Below are 20,484 nucleotides of genomic sequence, written 5' to 3'. Positions count from 1 at the left end.
TATTTTATTTTACATCTATAGTTGAAGTTTCTCTCTCACATTTTTCTTTCTTCTTAAACAAGTAAAGCAATTGGTTTACAAGAGAACATGCTTGTTCTCAACATACATGCTCCCATGAATAATTAAAGCATAAGAGCAAATGGATCCCATGGCATGAACCAGCTTTTGGTTCTTCACTTGTACAGAATCTAGCTGGACCTCAGGTGCCTGGTCCATGCCTTGTTGTCCTACATGCTGCAATAATAATATCAATGATTACAATAATGAGGTTAGCCAAGTTCATATCACAATTGACTAACACTTGACTAACACTTAATCACAGATTCATTAATTTGTTGAGTACTCGCTTTTTCCCCAGAAAAACAGGCAAGAAGAATTAGATGCATATTTGAGATACGGGAAGCAAAGAAGCCAGTAGGCAGGGACTTTGATACTTAAATCCTTCTATGAGCAATTAGAGGTCTGAGGCTGTGTTGCCTACAATGATACCAAGACAGTTACACCAGTACACATCATGTGTAAGATCCTAACTGAATGAATTTCACCACTTGCATATACCTACGGTCATCGCTGACACATTATATATTAGGGTTGTGTGAGGCTCTGGTCCCTGATTTGATTCAGTGGAGATTTGGCTCAATTTGGAGGCTGAATCTCCAAATCTGAATTGAATCAGGAGACCCTTTAATCTCTCTGAGTCGAATTGGAACCTCCAAATCAATTTGGAGAGATTTGGAAAGACTCAACAATTTGGATGTAGACACAGCTTTAAATGTCTTTTCTCTAGGTAGCTGGCATCTCAAGAATGCTGTGATGCTGGGGCGGATGGAGTATCCGACAGAAGCATGGGGGGGCTCCCCAGCACACTCAGCAGCAGACCTGGAAGTGGACCAGAAGCACTGCTGGTCCACTTCCGAGTCTGCTGGTAAGCATGCAAGAGGACCCCCGCGATGTTCCCCTGGCTCAGTGACTAGTGCCTCCTGGATCTGGGGGGGGTACCTGGGGTCCCCCCATTGCCAATTGCCAAGCTGGGGGGTGGCATTGGGTGGGAGGGTCCTCCCACACACTCCCCGACAGACCCGGAAGTGGACCAGAAGTACTTCTGGTCCACTTCCAGGTTTGCCACCAAGTATGTGGTACCCCCCCTTCTGTGGGATGCTCCATCCCCCCTAGCATCGCAGTGTTCACGTGCCGTGCTGATACCTCAAGGTACGTGGAAAAAACATTTAAAGCTGTGTCTGTGTCCAAATCGCTGATTCTCTGAATCAATATTGAATCTTCAGTTTCGGATTCAGCCAAATCAAATCGGGAACAGCGATCTGAATCAACGAATTGAATCACCATCCCCGATTCTTGCTGAATCCAAATCAAATAGGGCCCATTTCACACACCCCTATTATACATGTAATTCTTAACACGTACACACAGGCTACTTAGTAATAGCAAACACATACCCCAATGTATAGATATTTCAATAAATACATGTTGGCAAGAAAATATATATTCACCTGTTTATTTGGAGACTGGCCTCTGTTTGCTTTGACTAATATTGCTATTATTGTTCTCCGTGCAGGTTAGGAGTCTGGAACAATGGGTGACTGGAGCTTTCTGGGGAGACTATTAGAGAATGCACAGGAGCACTCCACGGTCATTGGCAAAGTTTGGCTGACCGTACTGTTTATCTTCAGAATCCTGGTGCTGGGAGCTGCTGCTGAGGAGGTCTGGGGAGACGAGCAGTCGGACTTTACCTGCAACACTCAGCAACCTGGTTGCGAAAATGTCTGCTATGACAAAGCCTTCCCTATCTCCCATATCCGCTTCTGGGTGCTGCAGATCATCTTTGTGTCCACTCCAACTCTTATCTACTTGGGCCATGTGCTCCACATTGTGCGTATGGAGGAGAAGAAGAAACAGAAAGAGGAAGAGCTGAAAAGGAAGGGGAGCTGCAAAGACATCATCCAGTTGGGGACAGCAGCTGGAGGCAACAACAACTGTGTCAGCAAAAAGGAGCCACCTCCCAAGAAGAAAGAGAAGCTACCGATCCGTGATGAGCGTGGTAAGATCCGCATTGGGGGTGCCCTGCTCCGCACCTATGTCTTCAACATAATTTTCAAAACTCTTTTTGAAGTGGGCTTCATTGTGGGCCAGTATTTCCTGTATGGCTTTGAGCTGAAGCCTCTCTACCGCTGCAGCCGCTGGCCCTGCCCCAACATCGTGGACTGCTTCATTTCTCGGCCCACTGAGAAGACCATCTTCATCATCTTTATGCTGGTGGTGGCCTGTGTCTCACTGCTGCTCAACATGCTTGAGATCTACCACCTGGGATGGAAGAAGCTCAAGCAGGGCATGACCAACTACTACACCCCTGACACCATCACAGCTGTGGAACCAGTTATAATAGAAGGAGATGCCAAGCCTGCATCCATGCCTCCACCACCACCAGTAGTGATAACAGCTCATGCTGCACCGCCTGTTCTGCCTGACACCCGAGCTGTCACCCCTCTGCTCACTCCAGCTGCTGTGCCACCTTACTATGCTGAGTCCCCTGTTAAGACACGACCATCTGTCTCACCTTCTGTGGCCAGCTATCCTGTGGCTCCCCCAGTTGCTGAGGAGCAGCAGAAAACTGCCACCCCCACCCCAGCCTCCTCACCAATCCCAACGCCAACCCCCATCCCAACACCCACACTGGCTGTCATCAATTACTTGAATGCCAGCAGCCAAGCTTCAGCTGCTGAGCAGAACTGGGCCAACATGGTAGTTGAGGAGCAGAAGAAGCCACCGCCTTCCAGCTCAGCAGCTTCCTCTACCCCCAGCAGTGTCCGACAACAGCTTCCAGAGCCAGAGGAGCCAGCTGAGCAGCCACCACTACCACCACCTCCAGAGTTACCTGTGGCAGCAGCCAACAGTGTGGGCAGCAGCACCAGCCTGAGCGGGGGAAGTGGAAGCAAGTGGGATATAGAAGGGGAAGAGGAGCCTTTGGAGGAAAGGCCTGTTTCACCTGCCTCTCCTGCATCACCTGCCTCACCTGTCTTGCCTGCATCACCCATGTCACCTGCCTGTACCACAGTGGAGATGCCTGATCCAGCGCCGCTCATAGACACACGGCGCTTAAGCAGGGCTAGTAAGTCCAGCAGCAGCAGAGCCAGGTCAGATGACTTGGCTGTGTAGCATGGTTTCCAGTGCTGGAAGAAGCAGATGATAAAAGCAAAGTGTAATGGGGAACCACATGGTGTGGGAGGGAGACCAGACCCCAGGCCAGGGGATGAGGGAGGCTGGGGTTCCAAACTTTGAAGCTTGCTGTTCTTGCACTCTGTGAGTTGTAGTGGGGATAAATATTGACATTTTCTAGTAGGTCAGGGGTGGCTGAAGCACAGCCCGTGGGCCAAGGGACCAAACCCGCACTCACTGATGTCAGTGACAGAACTCTCAGTGCCATCCAGATGGGAGGCCTGCACAGATGACAGGTGTCAGTGGCAGCTGGGCATGTACCCTCATGTTGATGCTCTCCCAAGAGAAACATTAGCACATTTTGTGCTCCTGTGCCTGTCATCTTTCATCTTACCCTTGCCTTCACTTCCACTTTCCCCTGTGTGAACTCTGAGGTCCTGCTTTCTTTCCTTTCTCTTAAACCACACTTCCCTGACTATGAGAATGACACATGGCCTGGCGGCACCTGTCATCTCTGTGGACCAACCTGACAGAGCAGGGTGATTGCAGTCTCTTCCATTTAATATGAATTAGGGCAGACTTTATGTTCATGGCAAATTGCCAATGCAGCCCTTTGGTTAGACAAAGTTTGGATAACCCCATAATAGATTTTATTATTCCTGAGCTTCATCTTTCTGTTTTTTCCCCCAACTCTTGACCTGTAAGGAAGTGTCTAGTTTAACTTTTTATCTAGTATTTGCCAATGACGACCACACAATGTTTTTAAGCACATGGATTCTTTTGAATATCTTTAGTTATATTTTTCATTTGACATCTGAAATTGCTTAAAGGAGGAGAGAAAGTAAACCACACACCTCAGAAAGTATAACACACAACAATTTTACTTCAGAAAATAAGAATTATGGTTTCATCACATTTTGGCCCTGTATGTTGTAGCCTAACAATAGGCTAGTATAGAATTCACTGTTTTAGACTGACACATAGTTAGCTTAAGCCAGCTGGAAGGAATGCTTAGTAGAAGTAAAATTTGAGTGCACATCTTAGAGTATCTGAACATTTCTAGAATAATTTTAATCTGTTTGTTAAAAATTACTTGACAGTGTATTTATACATTTTAGTTTGATCCTTGATCTCATAGGAGAAAGTAATGGGAAACAATTTTAGTCACATTAAACATATGTAGCAACATTCTTTCCTGCTATGTGCTGGTAAGTGGCCCTTTCCTACAGTAAATTGTAACAGTCTTACAAGTCGGTACTCACAAACATAGAATACAGCCTGTTATGGGAAAAATGACTAAAGTAACATGGTGATCTTCTATGGTTTAGGGTCCTATTCTGATCCCACTAAAGGAAATTGCAGCATGGGCACGTCTACATGAGACGCTAAAAGCTCAGTAAACTAATTCTACTATGCATTAGCACATCACGGTGAAAGCTGTGCTAATGTGCAGTAAAATTAGTCTACTGAGAATTAGCATCAACTAAAGGATGTGCACCAGCACTACTGCACAGTAGTGCCAATTAGGCACCTTAAGTTAGTACCTGTTATTACAGGTACTAAACTTAATGTGCCATAATTATGGCCCATTAATGCATGTGTAGACATGACCCATATGCATAAAATTCAATAGGAGCAGGATTAAGTCTCTGATTTTGCAGGCATTATTGAAAAAAAGTTGCCGCTGAAGTTAAGTGGAGTTTGGGCACAACAGTGACTGGGGGGTGGGGGAGGGTTGGGGGTGCTACATACATACATACATACAAGTCAGCTTTTTAAAGAGTTGTCCATTTTCCTTAAGAAGCTGGTGGTTGGATATTATCTAAGGAGACAGTTTCCTTTAAAAGAGCATAAATTCTTCATTTCCTTATACCAAATGCTCTTCTGGAAGCTAATCAACATTTTGAATGCCTGGTCAAGCTGAGGAAAAGTTTGGGCGCAGCTGAGCAGGCAAAGATCCAACTTTTGTTCTGGTAGTTCCAATGCAAATTTAAATTAGCTGAAGTTGAGCTGTATTGTAACTGCTGCCATAGTGCTGGGCTGCTATAATTAGAGCAGTGCAGTAAGCACACTTAAATAACCCTGCACATTTTCAGTGGCTTGGTCTGCTCCTGTGGTCCTCTCTCAGGCAAAGCTGGGATCAGGTCCCTCTTGCTGAAGGTTACAAGTGCAAACTGCCTCTCCCCACATGCATATGTTTCCCATAACAGGTTTATTTTACTAAACAATTAGCAAGAGTATTTTCCATCAACACATACTAAATTTTTATATTTGTTCTGTCTCCTAAAGAGACTTAAATAGTTCTTTCAATATTGGGGCTCGTGCTCTGCAGCCCCTATTTATGCCGTTTGTCTCGCTGACATCAGTTGACCTACTGCATGAACAAGGATCATGTGATGGGGGTTTGTACTGCTAATGGTCTGGGGATAGAGACTGCATATATATTGCATTTGCTGATATGCTGATGAACAAATAGCATATGAACAGTAGCTATGATTTAAGTGTCAAGTTTCAAGCATCCTCTCATGAACTCTCTGTGTTTTAAGCCATAATAAATCTTTCTACAAGCAAATAGCTAAATTCTGGTCCTTTTTACATCCATCCCACACCACTGAAGCTAGCATGTAGTCAGCATCGGTGCCTGGATGTAAACAGGGACAGCATTTAGCCCTGAACATTTTTTAGCTGTATTAACATTTTAGCAGTTGTGATAATTGTCAGGTCATTCTATTGCTACAGTCACACAAAGTGCATCTCTGGGGTTTAATGACATGTTTTAGATGACAGCATCAACATTCAAGAGGCCAAATTCTATACTGTCTTGCACCACTGTAAAGTGAAATCAGTGCAGTATCTCCAGCAGTGTTCTGGTGTAACTAAGGCCTCAGTTTAAAGAACTGCTTTGAATATATGCACTGTTATTTCTAGGCTTGAGTGCAGAATTTGGCCTATTGTTACATAGGGTCCCAAATCCTGTAGTCCCTGCTCAAGCAAAACTCCTATTGAGTAGGTCCTGCACGATTGCATCCATATTATATATAAAAACCAAAAGAGCAGAGATACTTAGAGCTTGCTTGAGGTCAGCTTTAGTCTGCCACTTGCAGAAATATGTCTGTGGTTCATCCTGCATAGAGTTCAAATACTTTTGTGGCATGTGGTATTTTCAGGTATCATATGGACTGGGAAACTGCAAAAGATCCATTAGTTATATAGGGATGGGGGGCAAAATGCAATTATAACTGTGTCTGCAGGAGCAACCTGATCTAACAGCCTTCAGACCAAATCAACAGTGGTTTGAGAAAATGGTAGATAAAACAAAGCAAGGCTACAACTCACAGGTTGTGTCTTTAACACCGGCTTAAGTTCTACCGTAACAAATGGAAAATGTCTTGGTTATGGACAATTTAATTTTGAATGTGATACTGTTTCTTAATTTCACTTATAGTAACTAATTCTGCAGAGGAAAAGCTCCCATTGATTTCAGGAGAAGCATTGACCCTTGGAGGGCTGCAGGATTAGACCTGTGATTGAATCACTTTGAACAGTCTCACTAGTGGAACAAATCCTGAGAGCTTTACTCATTTTTTTACTTGTGTAAATACTATTTAAAGCAATGGTTGTCTTCTGAGTAAAGAATAAGTAACAACTTCAGGATCTGCCCTGCCATGTACCATGTTAACATATGTTTATTTTGATCCAAAGTTAAAGAAAAGATTTAGATGAGATCCCATATAATGCTATTGGTCCTAGTTCTCACTTTTTAATGAGGCAAAACTCCCATTGAAGGTACAGAATTCTCCCTGATTGAGGAGTACAAATGTAAGTTATTGAGACTAAAATATTGATGTTTTTAATCAGAACATGGGCAGAAGGCACACATTTAAATGTTCAAAAACATCTTTCTGAAGTGCCTGTTTTAAATAAAAATTAAATTCAGACTCAGCTCACACCTCAAGGCAGGTTAGAAAAACAATTTAAACACCAGGAAGTAACAAATTTTGTGTGGTAGGACAGTGTTTGTAGGTGGAAACATTCATTAGATTTCAGGTCAATTTGTCTGTCATACTTTGTTTAAAAAATAAAATGGTAGCAGATGTTACTTTAGATGGGCCTGATCTTTACACAGGTCCCAATCTTGGAAAGTCTTACATATGTCCCTAACTGTAAGCAAGTGGGTAAGTCACAGCAGGATTGGAATGTCAGTAAAAAACAGCTGAATCATGCCTTTTAATATAAAGACAAAGCAAGTAATCATATTCACTGTCTGGATGGATGGATGGCGTGAAAAATTGTTATGCACTGTGTTAAAAGTTTAATAGAGAAAAACATATGCTAAAATATGTAAAAGAAAAGAAGCAGAAAAAATGTACCTTGAACAGTTACCAGGTATATGGCATGCTATTTTTTTGCAATAATTCAAAGTGATCTATTGGCCATCATTTTCAAGAACCACTAATTTAATTCTTTATATTTTGGAGTATTTTTGATAAATTTCAATGAAAGATAACAAATATGAACAAAATGTTATTATTAAACACATATGTGGCCAACATTATTTTTATATCCGTTTCTGTGTTTGGGCCTATTTATCTTTGCTGATAACCAGTATCAAAAAATTAAGCACAGGTGATTTATTGCTGCACAATTTTTCCCTTTATGTTTGGATTCAGTGAAGACAGTCTGATAGAATCTCTTGGTAACTTGGCTTTTGTTAATGATTGAACATATACTGTGCAAATATCTAGCTCTTGATTTTTCATGAAGAAGAAAAAAGATGCTCTTTACATCATTGATCTCTCTCAGCACTGACTTCTGGTTTCTTGCAAATATGTAGCATGCACTGAAAAAACACAATGGGCCAAAGTCTTCTCTGATGCATTTCTGAAGCCAGTTAATAGATATAGGAAAACCCTTGTACCATTACACAAGGGGTTATTTTGCCACAATATATTTAACATCCATAAAGGCACTTATCACTAATTAAGTGCACTGTTATACAGTAATTCTTCTGGTATGAACAGCAAAGCGTAGGACCAGTAAAATAATTAGAACCATCTTAAAAAACAACAACAACAACCCAACCTGTAGGTCCTTTTCCAGTCAAACTGGAAGCCAGAGTCTCATCTGGTGTGAATTCTCATTGCTCCATGGTTTCAGTTTGCATAAGGTGAGGCTCTAGGCCCTTGTTTTTTATTTATTAAATCCCTTAGTACAGTCCACTGAACAAGCTGTTTTTTCCTAAAATGAATTTCCCCCCCCTCTTTTTTTCCCCTTGTGAATTGTGTGCTCTACTTGTAATTTTGTTTCCTGAAGTTTACATTCAATTTTTTATTTCGGACTGTACATTTGGACTGAATACACTATTTTGGAAGTTTACATTGGTGTAACGTATTAAAAGAATGACCCAGCCAATGCTTTAATCCTAAAAAAAAGTCTTAATCAAACAGACAGGCAAGGTTCTTTGGGTAGATCTGATATGTTTTATTAGACCAGCCCAAATAGTTGGAAACATTCTTCTTTGCAAGTTTTCAGGTAGAATTTGTACCCAAAAGCTTGCAAAGAAGAATGTTTCCAACTATTTGAGTTGGTCTAATCCAGGGGTTCTTAACCTGGGGTCCACGGACCCGCAAGGGGTCTGTGGATAGATTTCAGGGGGTCCGTGAACTTGGATGGGAAAAAAATTACATCTTTATTTTCACTAACCTCTAACTGAAATTTAGCATTTCCTTCAATTATGAACGTAGGCAACACACCACAGTAGTATTAGCAGTACCTGTGACTTTGTCACCAATAGAAATCACAGATATTTTCATATCACATTACAGTTGTTGCAGATCTCTCAAAATATTGTTTACGGTCATCACTACTTCAAAATTACAGTAGTTATTAGACCTGCCGCTAGATCGCACGTGATCGCAGTCTTCCTGTCTACAGACGCTCATTATTCTGAGAAGAGGTCCATAGGCTTCACCAGACTGCCAAAGGGAGTCCGTGACACAAAAAAGGTTAAGAACCCCTGGTCTAATCAAAGATATTGGATTTACCCAAAGAACCTTATCTGCCTGTATCCTTAGACCAACATGGCTACAACCTACACCCCTTAATCAAACACAGGAACTCTTTGGATATAAGGCAGTACAATTAAAGAAAATTAATTTCAGATTGGGGATTCTATACTACACATTTCCTCCACAGATTTAAAATACAGGGTCTTGATATATGGTACACAAGGAGCACACTGTTATGGAAATAAAATCATCCATTGTGAACTAAGTTATCACCAAATACATTAAGGTTTCAACATTACATATTTATTTACGTGTGTTTGGATTTTGATGACAGTAATTAGCAGTGACATCTATTCTTTAAGTGCTAAATTGGCAGTATTGTTTAAAGTCACAGACAAACTACTTGTTGAGAAATACTGTGTTGGTACACTATGGAAGATTTTACAAAGTTCATTTCCTCCCTTTACCTCCCTGCCCCCCCCCCGGCTAAAAATAAGCATTTAATCCTGCGGTCTCAGGTGAGTAGCCGCTACTCATACAGGTACCACAATCAACAGTAATGGGATTATGATCATATGAAAAAAAGACACTCAAAAATAATTTGCAGGTTTGGCCACTACATTAGTTTTAAGTGCTAATCTAATTCTGGAAGTTTCAGCCCTTCAGGGGTTATGAAGCAAATATTAACACATTTTGAGAGAAGAAATATAAACCTATTCCCAGTTTCATCATTTCTCACAATTAAAACGTGTTGCATAAGAAACCTTATTCAAAAAAATTTCTTGTTGCCAAAGGATGTAGTCTTGTACATCACAAAACTTCACAACAAAAGTAGAGCATTTTCTGGGCAGTCACAGACTTGAAACAACACTAAAAGCAGCAAACTGTTTAAAGTGCTGTCTTTGAAGAAGTGCCTTGTGTATCAAATTCTGTAAGAACAAAGTTGATGTAAATGTTAATTTACCTCAAATGTTTACAAAAGTGTTACTAAATAAACTTTTTGTACCATAACCTTGTCTCTCTTAGATTAAATTTGTGTGGCATGCAGCTGATCACTAAAAACATTAAAAGAGTAAATAATTATTAATCAAGCTGAAATAGATCCCTCTCATTATTCAGTTAATATATCACTTACATTTGTAAGGTGCAAAATGTTGACTGAAAGAGTTTTGTCTGAAAATTAAGCACCCAATCATGTGCGTCATCCCACATACATCAGTGGACAGTCATAACGTAGAGGACTGACAGGATCAGGGCCCATAGTACTAAGAACTGGTGGAAGAATTCTGGTCCTCAACATCAGTGGGAATTGTGACATTCGTTTCAGTGGAGTCAGGTTTTCACTCCAGGTTTTGAACATGGCACACCTGGGTCATAATTCACCCCATGCTTTGTCTTTGCCCTTGGGCCTAGTACACGCTCAGGGCCCATCTCCAGCCAGTACTAATTTACCTTCTCTGCAAATTATTTTGAGATTCCCAACCAGAGTGCTGTGGCACCCTGGGGTGCCATGAAATCTTTTCAAGGATGCCACACAATGTTAGCACTATTAGGCATGCAAATATTATTCACAGAATAAGATCAGAAATTTCAAATAGGAACCCATAGTTAAAAACATTCTGCTCCTTTGCAGTCTTTCTGAGTTCCTTGCAGCAGAAGAATTGCACAATTATTTTTCTGTTGTCAAAAAACAAGTGAAAACTGGGAGCTGGCATTTTCTGAGGGGTGCCTTGAGTGTACTGACCTCAAGCTACTGCAGGGTTTCTTGAATCTGAAAGGTCTGAGAACCACTGGTCCACTCCCTAAAAGAGAATAAAAAGCTCTTCCCCAAATCAGTGTGGCACACTGATTACAAACACACAAAGGCGTTCTTAGTGCAGCAGAAGTCTCTGCACAAGGGGGCTGTTGCAAAATGGCTACTGTGCTTGAAATTTACATTCTAGTAACTTCCTGGTATAGAGGAGCCCCCAGTTATAAGCTATCCCCCAGGAGGATAATCCAGGCACACAACTAAAACAGTGTTTTATGGGCATAGGTCGCCTTGAGGCTTTTTTTGGCGGGGGGCAGCATATAAATCAAATAAATACATTAATAAATATTGTCCAAGTGGTACCTTAACAAGAGCAGAGCTGGGCAGAGGTTTTCAGAAGTGCAACTTTCAAAGAGAAGCAATATAGACAGGACAGTGACTATTATTAAGAGTTATTTTGAGGGGCTTTTCATTCTTTTTTCCTGCTCAGATATATACAGTAAGGCACACGTGGTACAGGCAGCCTCTGTGTGTGGCATGCAGCAGATTGGGGTGAGGGAAATAGGTAGCATGGTAGATGGCAGATAGGTCAGGAAGCAGACTGGGCAGGGAACAGAAAACAGCAGATCAGGCAGGGGGAGGAGATTGGAGTGACACTCAGGGAGGCCAATTTGTGGCACACCTGCCAAAAAGGTTGGCCCCCTCACTGGAGTAGATGGTCAAATTCCAGTAAACTTGTCCCATTGATTTGCATGATATAATTCATATCAGTGAGGTGAACTCAATTTGGTCTAACGCACCATTTAAATCTAAAAGCAATTCTGAATACCAATAGGTCAGGCATTATCTCAAGCTCCCTAAGATAGTTCTGTACTGGAGTGCTAAATTAATCTGCATTTCTGAGACTAAGGACTGATCATGCATCCATTATTGACAGAAGTAATACTAATATGTAATCCCAATGAAGACCATGGGACTTCAGGAATTTACAAAATCAGCCTACTTCTTTGTTTTCTATTTAAAACACAAATGGAAATAAATTAATGGACATTAATTGTGTATGTAAAGTATAAATATAAAAATAAATGTTAACTCATGTTAGAGAGCTCACTGAGCAAGCTGAACAGGACCAAAGGACCACAAAGGGATGGTTACGCCTGAACTGAGTACAAAAAATTTGAGAGAGACAGATTGACACATAATCCTGTCATTTGGTATAAAGGTATCAACAACATTGCTTATTTTAATCTTTTATTCTTTGACTCCTACAGAAAGCAAAAATATCTTAAAAAGTAAAAGAAATCCACTATTCACCACCAAACAGCCTAACTAACTATTGTAGTGGAAGAGATTATGACTTTTTTCCTGAAAGGAGATGTTAGACACTCATTATATCATTGTTCTGCTTGTGGAGCTCTTATTGATCAGTGGAAATTTTGGGATGGAGCTTACTTTGTGAGTCAGGTGCTATTTCCACTGATTTAAAAGGACAGATTCCCCCAGACCTCAGCTAGGCAGGATCAACCCATTTCCACACTGTTAAATGGGCAGAGGAAAGCTTAGTGTCAAATACAGAACACGTCACTACATGTTTGGCTTAGAAATCAGTGGTAACGGGTTGTTTTAGTTTCCTCTTCAATAGATTTTCATACACAGATAGGGAAATCATTGCTGAGCTGTGCGCTTTATCACTGTTGTTTCTCCCTGAACTCTCATATCAGGAACACCTTTCGAATGCTGGGTAGTTATGGTTTATGATCCATTTTGTTTGTGGAAAATCACATTTTAACAGATATTTTAATGCTTTTAAAATGTACAGTGTCTTTTTCCACAAACCTAAAGGTTATGCTAATTAAACCTTAAATTCAGGGGCCTGCTGAAGGCAGAAGCAGAGAGGGGCCCGATCCTTTCTTTTTGGTCGAGCCTGCCTACCTCTCCCATGGCTTGGGGGCAAACTGCTGGCAGGCTGAGCAGCCCATAGCAGTGGTGGGTCCCAGTCCTTCCTTCTTTGGCAGCTGTGGCCCCTGGGGCCACCCAGGCAGGCTGCTAGCAGGCCGGGTGCTGCCCCAGCTCAGAGGCAGCACCCCACTTGATCCAACTCTTCCCCAACCCTAAGATGGCTGGGGCAGCAACCAGCACTCTGGCAGCCCACAGGGGGCCCTGCCACTGTGGAAGAAAGGACTGGGGCCCCCCACAGCTCAGGCCTGCTGAAACTGCTCCCTCCACAAAAAAAAAAAAAGGATCAGGCCCCTTGCCATTGATGGAAAAATTGAAATGGTGGGTTTCAATTAAAAACCCACTGTTTCAATTTAGGGGGCACAGAATGCAACCTTGTGGATTTTAACCCCTGTTATGTGTACAAGCATCCTCTGTTCCTGCATCCACTTTGAGCCCCTGCAGAGGTACATTTTCAATAATAAATAATTCCTTTAAACGATAAAACTATTTATACTGATAATAACTAGACAGACCTCACAACTTCTTAGGAAAAAAATTAGACTTTTTGTTAAAGCCTCAGTAAAGCAAATCACATGCTTAATTACCGGTACTCTGAAGCTTAATAGAGTTCAAGAATATAAAGCCTCCTTATCCCTCTAGACCTTAAAGTGTGGCTTGATTGTGAAATTGAATGGGAAAAATCTCTGCAGGGGTTCCTATATTTACTGTGTCTCAGTAACTTTTAGATTAATTGATATATGATCCTATGACTTCTTTTCAAATAAAGATGCTTGTTTTAACTGCCAAAGCTGCAAACTCCACCTGACACTTAATTCAAATGGAGTCTTTTCCCCTCTCACACTGCATTGACTGAGTAGCTATACTGTAGGCCAGATTTAACTCCCGGGTACACCCCAGCCCTACCTGTACAGCGCCCACTGTCTAATGTGGGTTTGCACCGGAGTAATGAGTTGCCCGTGGAATGTGGCTTCAGTAAGCATTTCTGCTGCTGACTGCACTTCAGCTAAATTCCTCAAAGCTCTGTTGTCTCTGTAGTGAGAACGGGAACAAAAAGGCATAGAAATATATTTTCTCTCTTAAGCAAGCAGATGACACAAGGAATAGACAAAGATCAAAGCCACTGAATTGGAATAGCTGGTGCCATTTCTTTCATATGAGAGTCAACCTGTAAATCAAAGTAATGAGGGTCTGAGCTGAGAAGTGCTGGATTCTTGGTTTATAATTTTTGGTAGACAAATATGCATCTGATCTAGGAAATTTTGTGACCATCTGCAGTTGAATACAGCATGAAGTATTAAATCACAAACACAAAGAGAGAGAGATCTGGAAAAGTACTTTCTAGTAATGTTGTATTATAACGAAAGCAGTGGAAATGTGAGAAAGCTTGGTACTCAGCAGTACGATAAAGTACCGGATAGAGACCTGGGCGGAATGCATTCATATTCTACCACAATTCTACTTTCTTTGGCTAGTCCTTATAGCAGTGGTCAGACACCTGGGCTCTGAAAATGTTGGCCATATTTTCAAACATTGCTCTATGCGCAATTTTGATAAATAAGGGAGGGTGACATATAAATCCATATGATTTTTAAAAATCCATAAAATATGAACATTATTCAGTGAGCTTTTGATTACAGCTCAATTCTTAATTTAGTGAATTTCTTAATTTAGTGAAATGAAAGCAATGGTAGGCTGCCCAGGCCCTGAGGAGTACATTCAAGAAGGGACATAGGTGCTGAACGCTGAGTACTACTGTGCCTAAACTTTAGGTATCCTGATACCTTGTAGAATTCATAACTTCAATTTGAGTGTCTAGCCTCATGGATACAATGCAAAGGGAGAGTAAGAGTGGGATTTACAGTAGCCAGGACACTGCAGGGAGCTGCCTAACCCAGTAGGAAATCCTGAGTAAAGGGTCTAATTCTAGGCTACAAGGAGGTGCCTCGCTGATTAGGATTCACAGCTATCACCTCTCCCTTGGTCTTAGCAGCTAACATCTTTTTACAAGCTGAGAATCAGAGGCAGTCCTCTTCAAATACAGGCAGAGGAGGGGGGGGAAATGCCCCTGTATCTAAGTGGTTCAAGCCCTTCCCATCTCTGCCTTCCTCAGTCCCTTGTGCTGAAGCTATTACATTACATATGAAATACTGTAATATTTAGTAGGCTAAAAAGAGAGAGTGAGGATAGCTCTGCATCCCAGTGATTAGGGCTCTTATTTGAAGGTGGGAGATGGACCTGATTCTTGGGTCTGATTTCTATTGGCCTGCTTCTTCCCCCACTTACAGAAGAGTAACTCCATTGCAGTCAACCTATAAAACCGGAGTCGAGTGGAATCGGAATTGGGGTCTATAATTGCTTACATGTTAATTCTGCCTGTCCCAATCAAATAAAACACACACACAAGTGTATTGGAGGAGCAACCAGTCATCAGCAACATGTTTGTCCCTCACAGTTTGACAAGATTCAGTGTTTTAAAGAATGCGTTGTTTCTGAAGAATGCTGTGGTCTCCTGAGCAGAGATGAGGAGATAATACTTCTGATTCATCAGCTCCCTCAGAGGAACTTCCTGTTTGCTTTACATGGCTTGTGTGGTGATTTGTGTTATGTAAGTTCAACATAAAATGAAGAAGTAAGCAACCAGAGTGGGTTTAACTAAACCAACTAATCCTGGACTGGATGTAGCTCTTGATAACTCTAAAAAAACAAAAGTCCAAAATTTTGAAAAGAAACAAGCAGTCATCTTTTTAAATTAATTGGAAAAAATGTACTAAGACACTTACTTTTTCCTGATGGCTGAGAAGTTCTTTACTGCACACAAGGGCATTTGATCATAGGCAGATTAACATATGTGCCAGTGGGCCTAGATCCAGAAGCTCCCCAATACCTGGGTTCAGGATTGCCAGATGTATAACTCATCTTCAATTTTGACCCAGTTCTCATTCACCCACTGCCACTTACAGTGAGCAATATAAAGCAAATAAGAAGAAGGTTTATTTGCATTTTTTTTGCATATTGGACACTGGAAAGCATGTAAATAAATATGTAATATCTTTATATTGCTCACCATAACTCATCAGGGGGTGAGTGTATCACACACCTCTGCATCACTAGTGGTAGAAGGAAGAGAAAAAAAATAGGCTTTTCCCCTTGCTGTAGCCCAGTTCCCATGGAAAGGATCATTAATTCTCTTCCCACCCAGGGCCCCAGTAAATTTCAACCTGCCGCTGTGCTTGATGAAATGCCTCTAACAGAGAGATGTCAAGCATACGGTCCATGGGATGGGTCCAGCCCATGGGGCTCCCAGAGGGGCAGGAAGTTGGTGGGCAGGGTGAGTAGGAATGGGGGCCTGCCGTGGAGCTCCTATGTGTATGGTCATTGGCAAGGGTGGGAAGGAGGCTAAGCAATAGCTGCATTCACCCCTGCATTATAATGTGGCCTGCCATCAGGTCCACATCTAACCCATGAGTCTCCTTGCAGTCTGGATCCTGCCCAGGAATGTAGGCAAGTTTGATACATCTGCTTTAACATACAGGGTAACTCGTTCCATCAAGTTGCTGCCCTGCTTTCATACTGCTCTCCAGGAAGGGGTTTAATATTTTTAAGAGTAACAAAGTTGTTTGCATCTCAGATAATAGTGATTTCCATTTCATTCTACCTGGCAGGGCCTGACTGCTACCACAGCATAGTGCTGTATTTGAAGTTCAAATATGGTAGAAACAAAGGAGTTAGATGGCTACACTGAAAACACCTCAGGAGCCAGGACAGGCTAGGGCTTACATTAAACCCTGGTCAGATTAAAGTTTAATTATAAATACTCAACAACAGTGAGCATGGTTTGTCCTGGTTTACACTGACCACTAAGTTATATTAATTATTATGTTACTTATCATCATAACACAATACAATTTTATAGAATGGACCAGACCAACTTTATCATTCAGAATGAAGATTTTTTGAGGCAGGAGTCATCTTCACCTATACGACAGAGCTGAGAACACTGGGGCTATAGTGAGAATAAATAATATATTACAATATCAAATTCTATGGAGCTTGTATAAACACTGCATGCCTATTATAAAAGGATAGTCAGTACATAATATTCTTCCAAAGAATCTCCATATATTCTTTCTTTACTGACACATTGTAACTGCAGGGGAGGTATTCAGTTTAGACAGATGGCTAAGGCAGTAGGATCTTGGGATATTTTGCAGATAAATAGTTTAGGTAAGGAATGATCCCGTTAAGCATTTGCACCAGGTTGGAATCCTTTTCCTCTAACATCCATCATACAAGAGTGGCAGACATTGATCCTCCTGTCCCACTGAGGAGATGGCTTGTTTCTTTTTACAGATGCAAGTTAGGTTGGTGCTATTGCATAGAGATACCATATACTAGGGTGGGCATTTTTTTGGCTGGAGGACCATTTAATAAGTTTTGGTGAGCTGTCAAGGGCCACACACGTAAAATCGTTTAGAAGATATCGTTTTAACGAATTATAGATTAAAACCAAATCGTATACAAAAAAAAATAATCAAACATCTACTATATTTGAATTTTATTTTTAAAAAAATTGTCCTGATTTATGATTTTTGAGTAGTATATATAGAGGTAATTGCATAATAGGTCAAAATACAGTCTTACTTTTGTATATATTGTGTGTGTGGTGGGGGAAAGGTGTGGGTGTGTGTGTGGCATGTGGGGAGGGGGCTAGGTCCTTGGAGCTGGCTGGGGTTGGGAGAAGGGAGAGAGAGCCAGGGCGTGAGTGCAGCAAAGCTTGGTTGGACAGTGCTAATGCAGGTACAGTAGCACCTGCCCCCCACCCAGCCAGTGGCTGCCCCTGCAGCATCCTGCATGGGGCTGAGTCCTGCCTGCTCCCACCAGGGGCAGCCTCTAGCACACTCCGAGCCAGCATGCACAGCTTCCCAGTGGGGCTGCACCTGGGCAGCTGCAGCTGTACCAGGAGCAGCCCCAGCAAGAAGCTGTGCATGCTGGCCAGGGCTGGAGCTGGGTTGGGCAGGAGCAGGAAGGACTCAGTCCCCTGCAGAGCATCATGGGGGTAGCTGTGGGATGGATCCAATCAATTGGCAGGCACTGGCCCATGGGCCAGATCCAGCCAGTTATTGCCATATTTTGCCCACCCCATCCTACAGGGTGTGGGATGAGCAGTTCGGAGGAAAGAACCAAAGGACCAGACAAGCCTGAAGGAGGAGTTTTGAGTTGAATATTGTTAATGAAACCAATCCTCAGGAAGAAGAGTCTGGACTCCACAAGAAGTATGTTCTGTGCTTAAGGGCAAGTTAGGAAAAGGACCTGCTCACAGAGATTTACTCTGTAATGTAACAGCTAGATAAAGCACTAGGTGATGAAGTGCTAGTAACACAGACCTCTCCTCCCTTCATATCTTGCAAAATATTCTAACATTCACTGCTTAAGCTGGTTAAAGTCAGACTTCCCATACTAATCTATGATACGTTCTGATGTGACATGTACAACAACCAGTGACTAAAGGCTAAGCACTCTGTAGTTTCTGTTAGCTACAATCTGGCCACTTATTTGAGCCAGGAACTGAAGATTTAAGGGTCTGACTGCAGATATGCATTTTAAAAATCCTACGTTTTACCCATGCATGTTTTAATTTTGTGCACTTCAGGTCAGCGTATCTCAGCTAATAGGACATACAGTAGCCCAGGAAGTAGAGTAGTAATATCTTGTTGCAAGCCACTCCCATTCCATCCTTCACCATGTACAACCCACTTTCAAAATTCTAGATCTGCCCAGGAGGATCATCCACGGTAACAGCTTATATATACATGAATCACAGGCTCAGGTGGCAATGCAAAAACCCAAGTTTTTTTTCCTCTGCTGCTTAATTAAGATTCATAGCTTTGAAATCTAGAAGGATTATTAGGATCATCTGGTCTTACCACATAACACAGCCATGACATTTCATTCAGTGATTCCTGCATCAAGGCTATAACTCAGGGGAGGGCAATTATTTCAGCTGGAGGGCCGCTTAATGATTTTTAGTGAGCTGTTGAGGGCCACAAGGGTAGCCTCACCTCTTAACAGGTGCCCTATCCCCTGATCACCATTTCGGGACTGGAAGTCCCACCCTCTAAACCAGAGGCAGGCAAAATATGGCCCACCAGGCAATTTCATCTGGCCTACAGGAGCCCACCAACTAACTGTACTCCACCCTACCCATGCAACTCGCTCCCACCCTGGTGCGTGGAAGGGCCCATCCCAGTCAGCACATAGCTTCCAGGAGGGGCTGCTGCTGCCATTGCTGCAGCCACTGGGGAACCTGCTCAGCTTTCCCAGCATCCAGCAGCTCCTCCTCTTCTCCCTGCTGCAGCACTCACTCTGGGCAGCAGGTAGGGAAGTGATGGGGATGGGGGAGGGGGAGCTGCAGCTGGGCAGGAGCATGGGGTTGGGGCTGGCAAGAGTGCAGAACCCACACCAGGGAGGCAGGAGAAGCACAGAGCTTGGGTGGGCAGGGTGTGGGTATGAGGGACAGTGGAGGGTGTGGGAACACCTCCCCACACACTCTTCCCTCACGGTGCACAGCCCCCACCAAAGGCACCAGCAGCAGCAGGCTGCTGGTGGCCCATACAGGCACTGCAGCCCAGAAGCACGTGGCTCCAGCCAGAGCTGCACATGGAGGCAAGGAGGAAGCAAGGCTAGCCCGCCTCTGTTGTGCAGGGCTCCCCATGATGCACATGCAGCTCCCAGCACTTGTGTGCCACCGGGGGAAGCCCAGCACAATAGAGCTGGCTGCCTTCCCCACTCCCTGCTGCCACGTGCAGCTGCTGCGACCCCACATGGAAGCTGGGGGCAGGGCTCCCCCCCCCCCTTCTGGTAGAGTCCTGGGACCTGCAAGTGGCGGCAGAGTGCAGGGAAGGCAGTCAGCTTCATTGCATGGGGCTTCCCCCAGTGGTGCATGAGTGCCAGGAGCTGCACATACACCATGGGGAGCCCTGTGCAATAGAGTGGGTCAGCTTTGTCCCGCTCCTTGCCGCCATGTGCAGCTCTGGCTGGAGCCACCCATCGCCAGGTGGCAGCACCTGTGCATGCCATGAGCATCCTGAGGGCCTGTCACCTGCTGCAGATGGCAGGGGCTGTGCCTTCCCTCACATCCCAAACCCCACACACTCACACTCTGTCCCATGGGTGACTGGTGTCTCCCAAGTCTGGGGGAGCACCAGTGGGGCACAACTGGTCCCCCAGTGGTTCAGCAGCCAGCTGGTGACTGGTCCCACAGCAGCTGGTCGCCGAGCACACCAGCGGAGCCAATTTCAGAGTGGGGCTCTAGTGCTCTCCATGCCCCCCTACCAGCTGGAGCGCTTGCTGTCATGGGGGACACCAGCACTCTCAGGGGGGGCATGTGCCCCCCTACGCATCACCTATGTTCTGTCCCCACAACCCCCCCACATATACACCCCCCTGCAACACATCCTATGCCCCCTCACACACAGCCACACCCCTTTACAAACCCCCACCCCGCTTTATTTTGTCACACACCCCACTCCACTTTATTTTTGAGTTATTATGCAATCATCTCTAGACACAGTACACAAACACAAATCATGGCAAAAT

At 43.3% G+C, this 20,484-nt stretch overlaps 1 protein-coding gene across 1 annotated transcript; it reads left to right on the top strand.

Annotated features, from left to right (window-relative positions):
• The first annotated feature begins 1,575 nt into the window (after positions 1-1,575).
• On the top strand, positions 1,576-4,612 carry GJA3 (gap junction protein alpha 3). The gene has a single exon (XM_019525648.1). The coding sequence runs from the start codon at positions 1,591-1,593 to the stop codon at positions 3,169-3,171; it is 1,581 nt and encodes a 526-aa protein (XP_019381193.1). The 5' UTR covers positions 1,576-1,590; the 3' UTR covers positions 3,172-4,612.
• The last annotated feature ends 15,872 nt before the right edge of the window (positions 4,613-20,484 follow it).

The sequence above is a fragment of the Gavialis gangeticus genome, unplaced genomic scaffold, assembly GCF_001723915.1.
Source record: "Gavialis gangeticus isolate Ggan-Ray unplaced genomic scaffold, GavGan_comp1, whole genome shotgun sequence".
In the NCBI taxonomy this organism is placed as follows: domain Eukaryota; kingdom Metazoa; phylum Chordata; order Crocodylia; family Gavialidae; genus Gavialis; species Gavialis gangeticus.
Note: the sequence above shows the minus strand (reverse complement) of the source record. Positions and strands in the feature narration are given on the sequence as shown.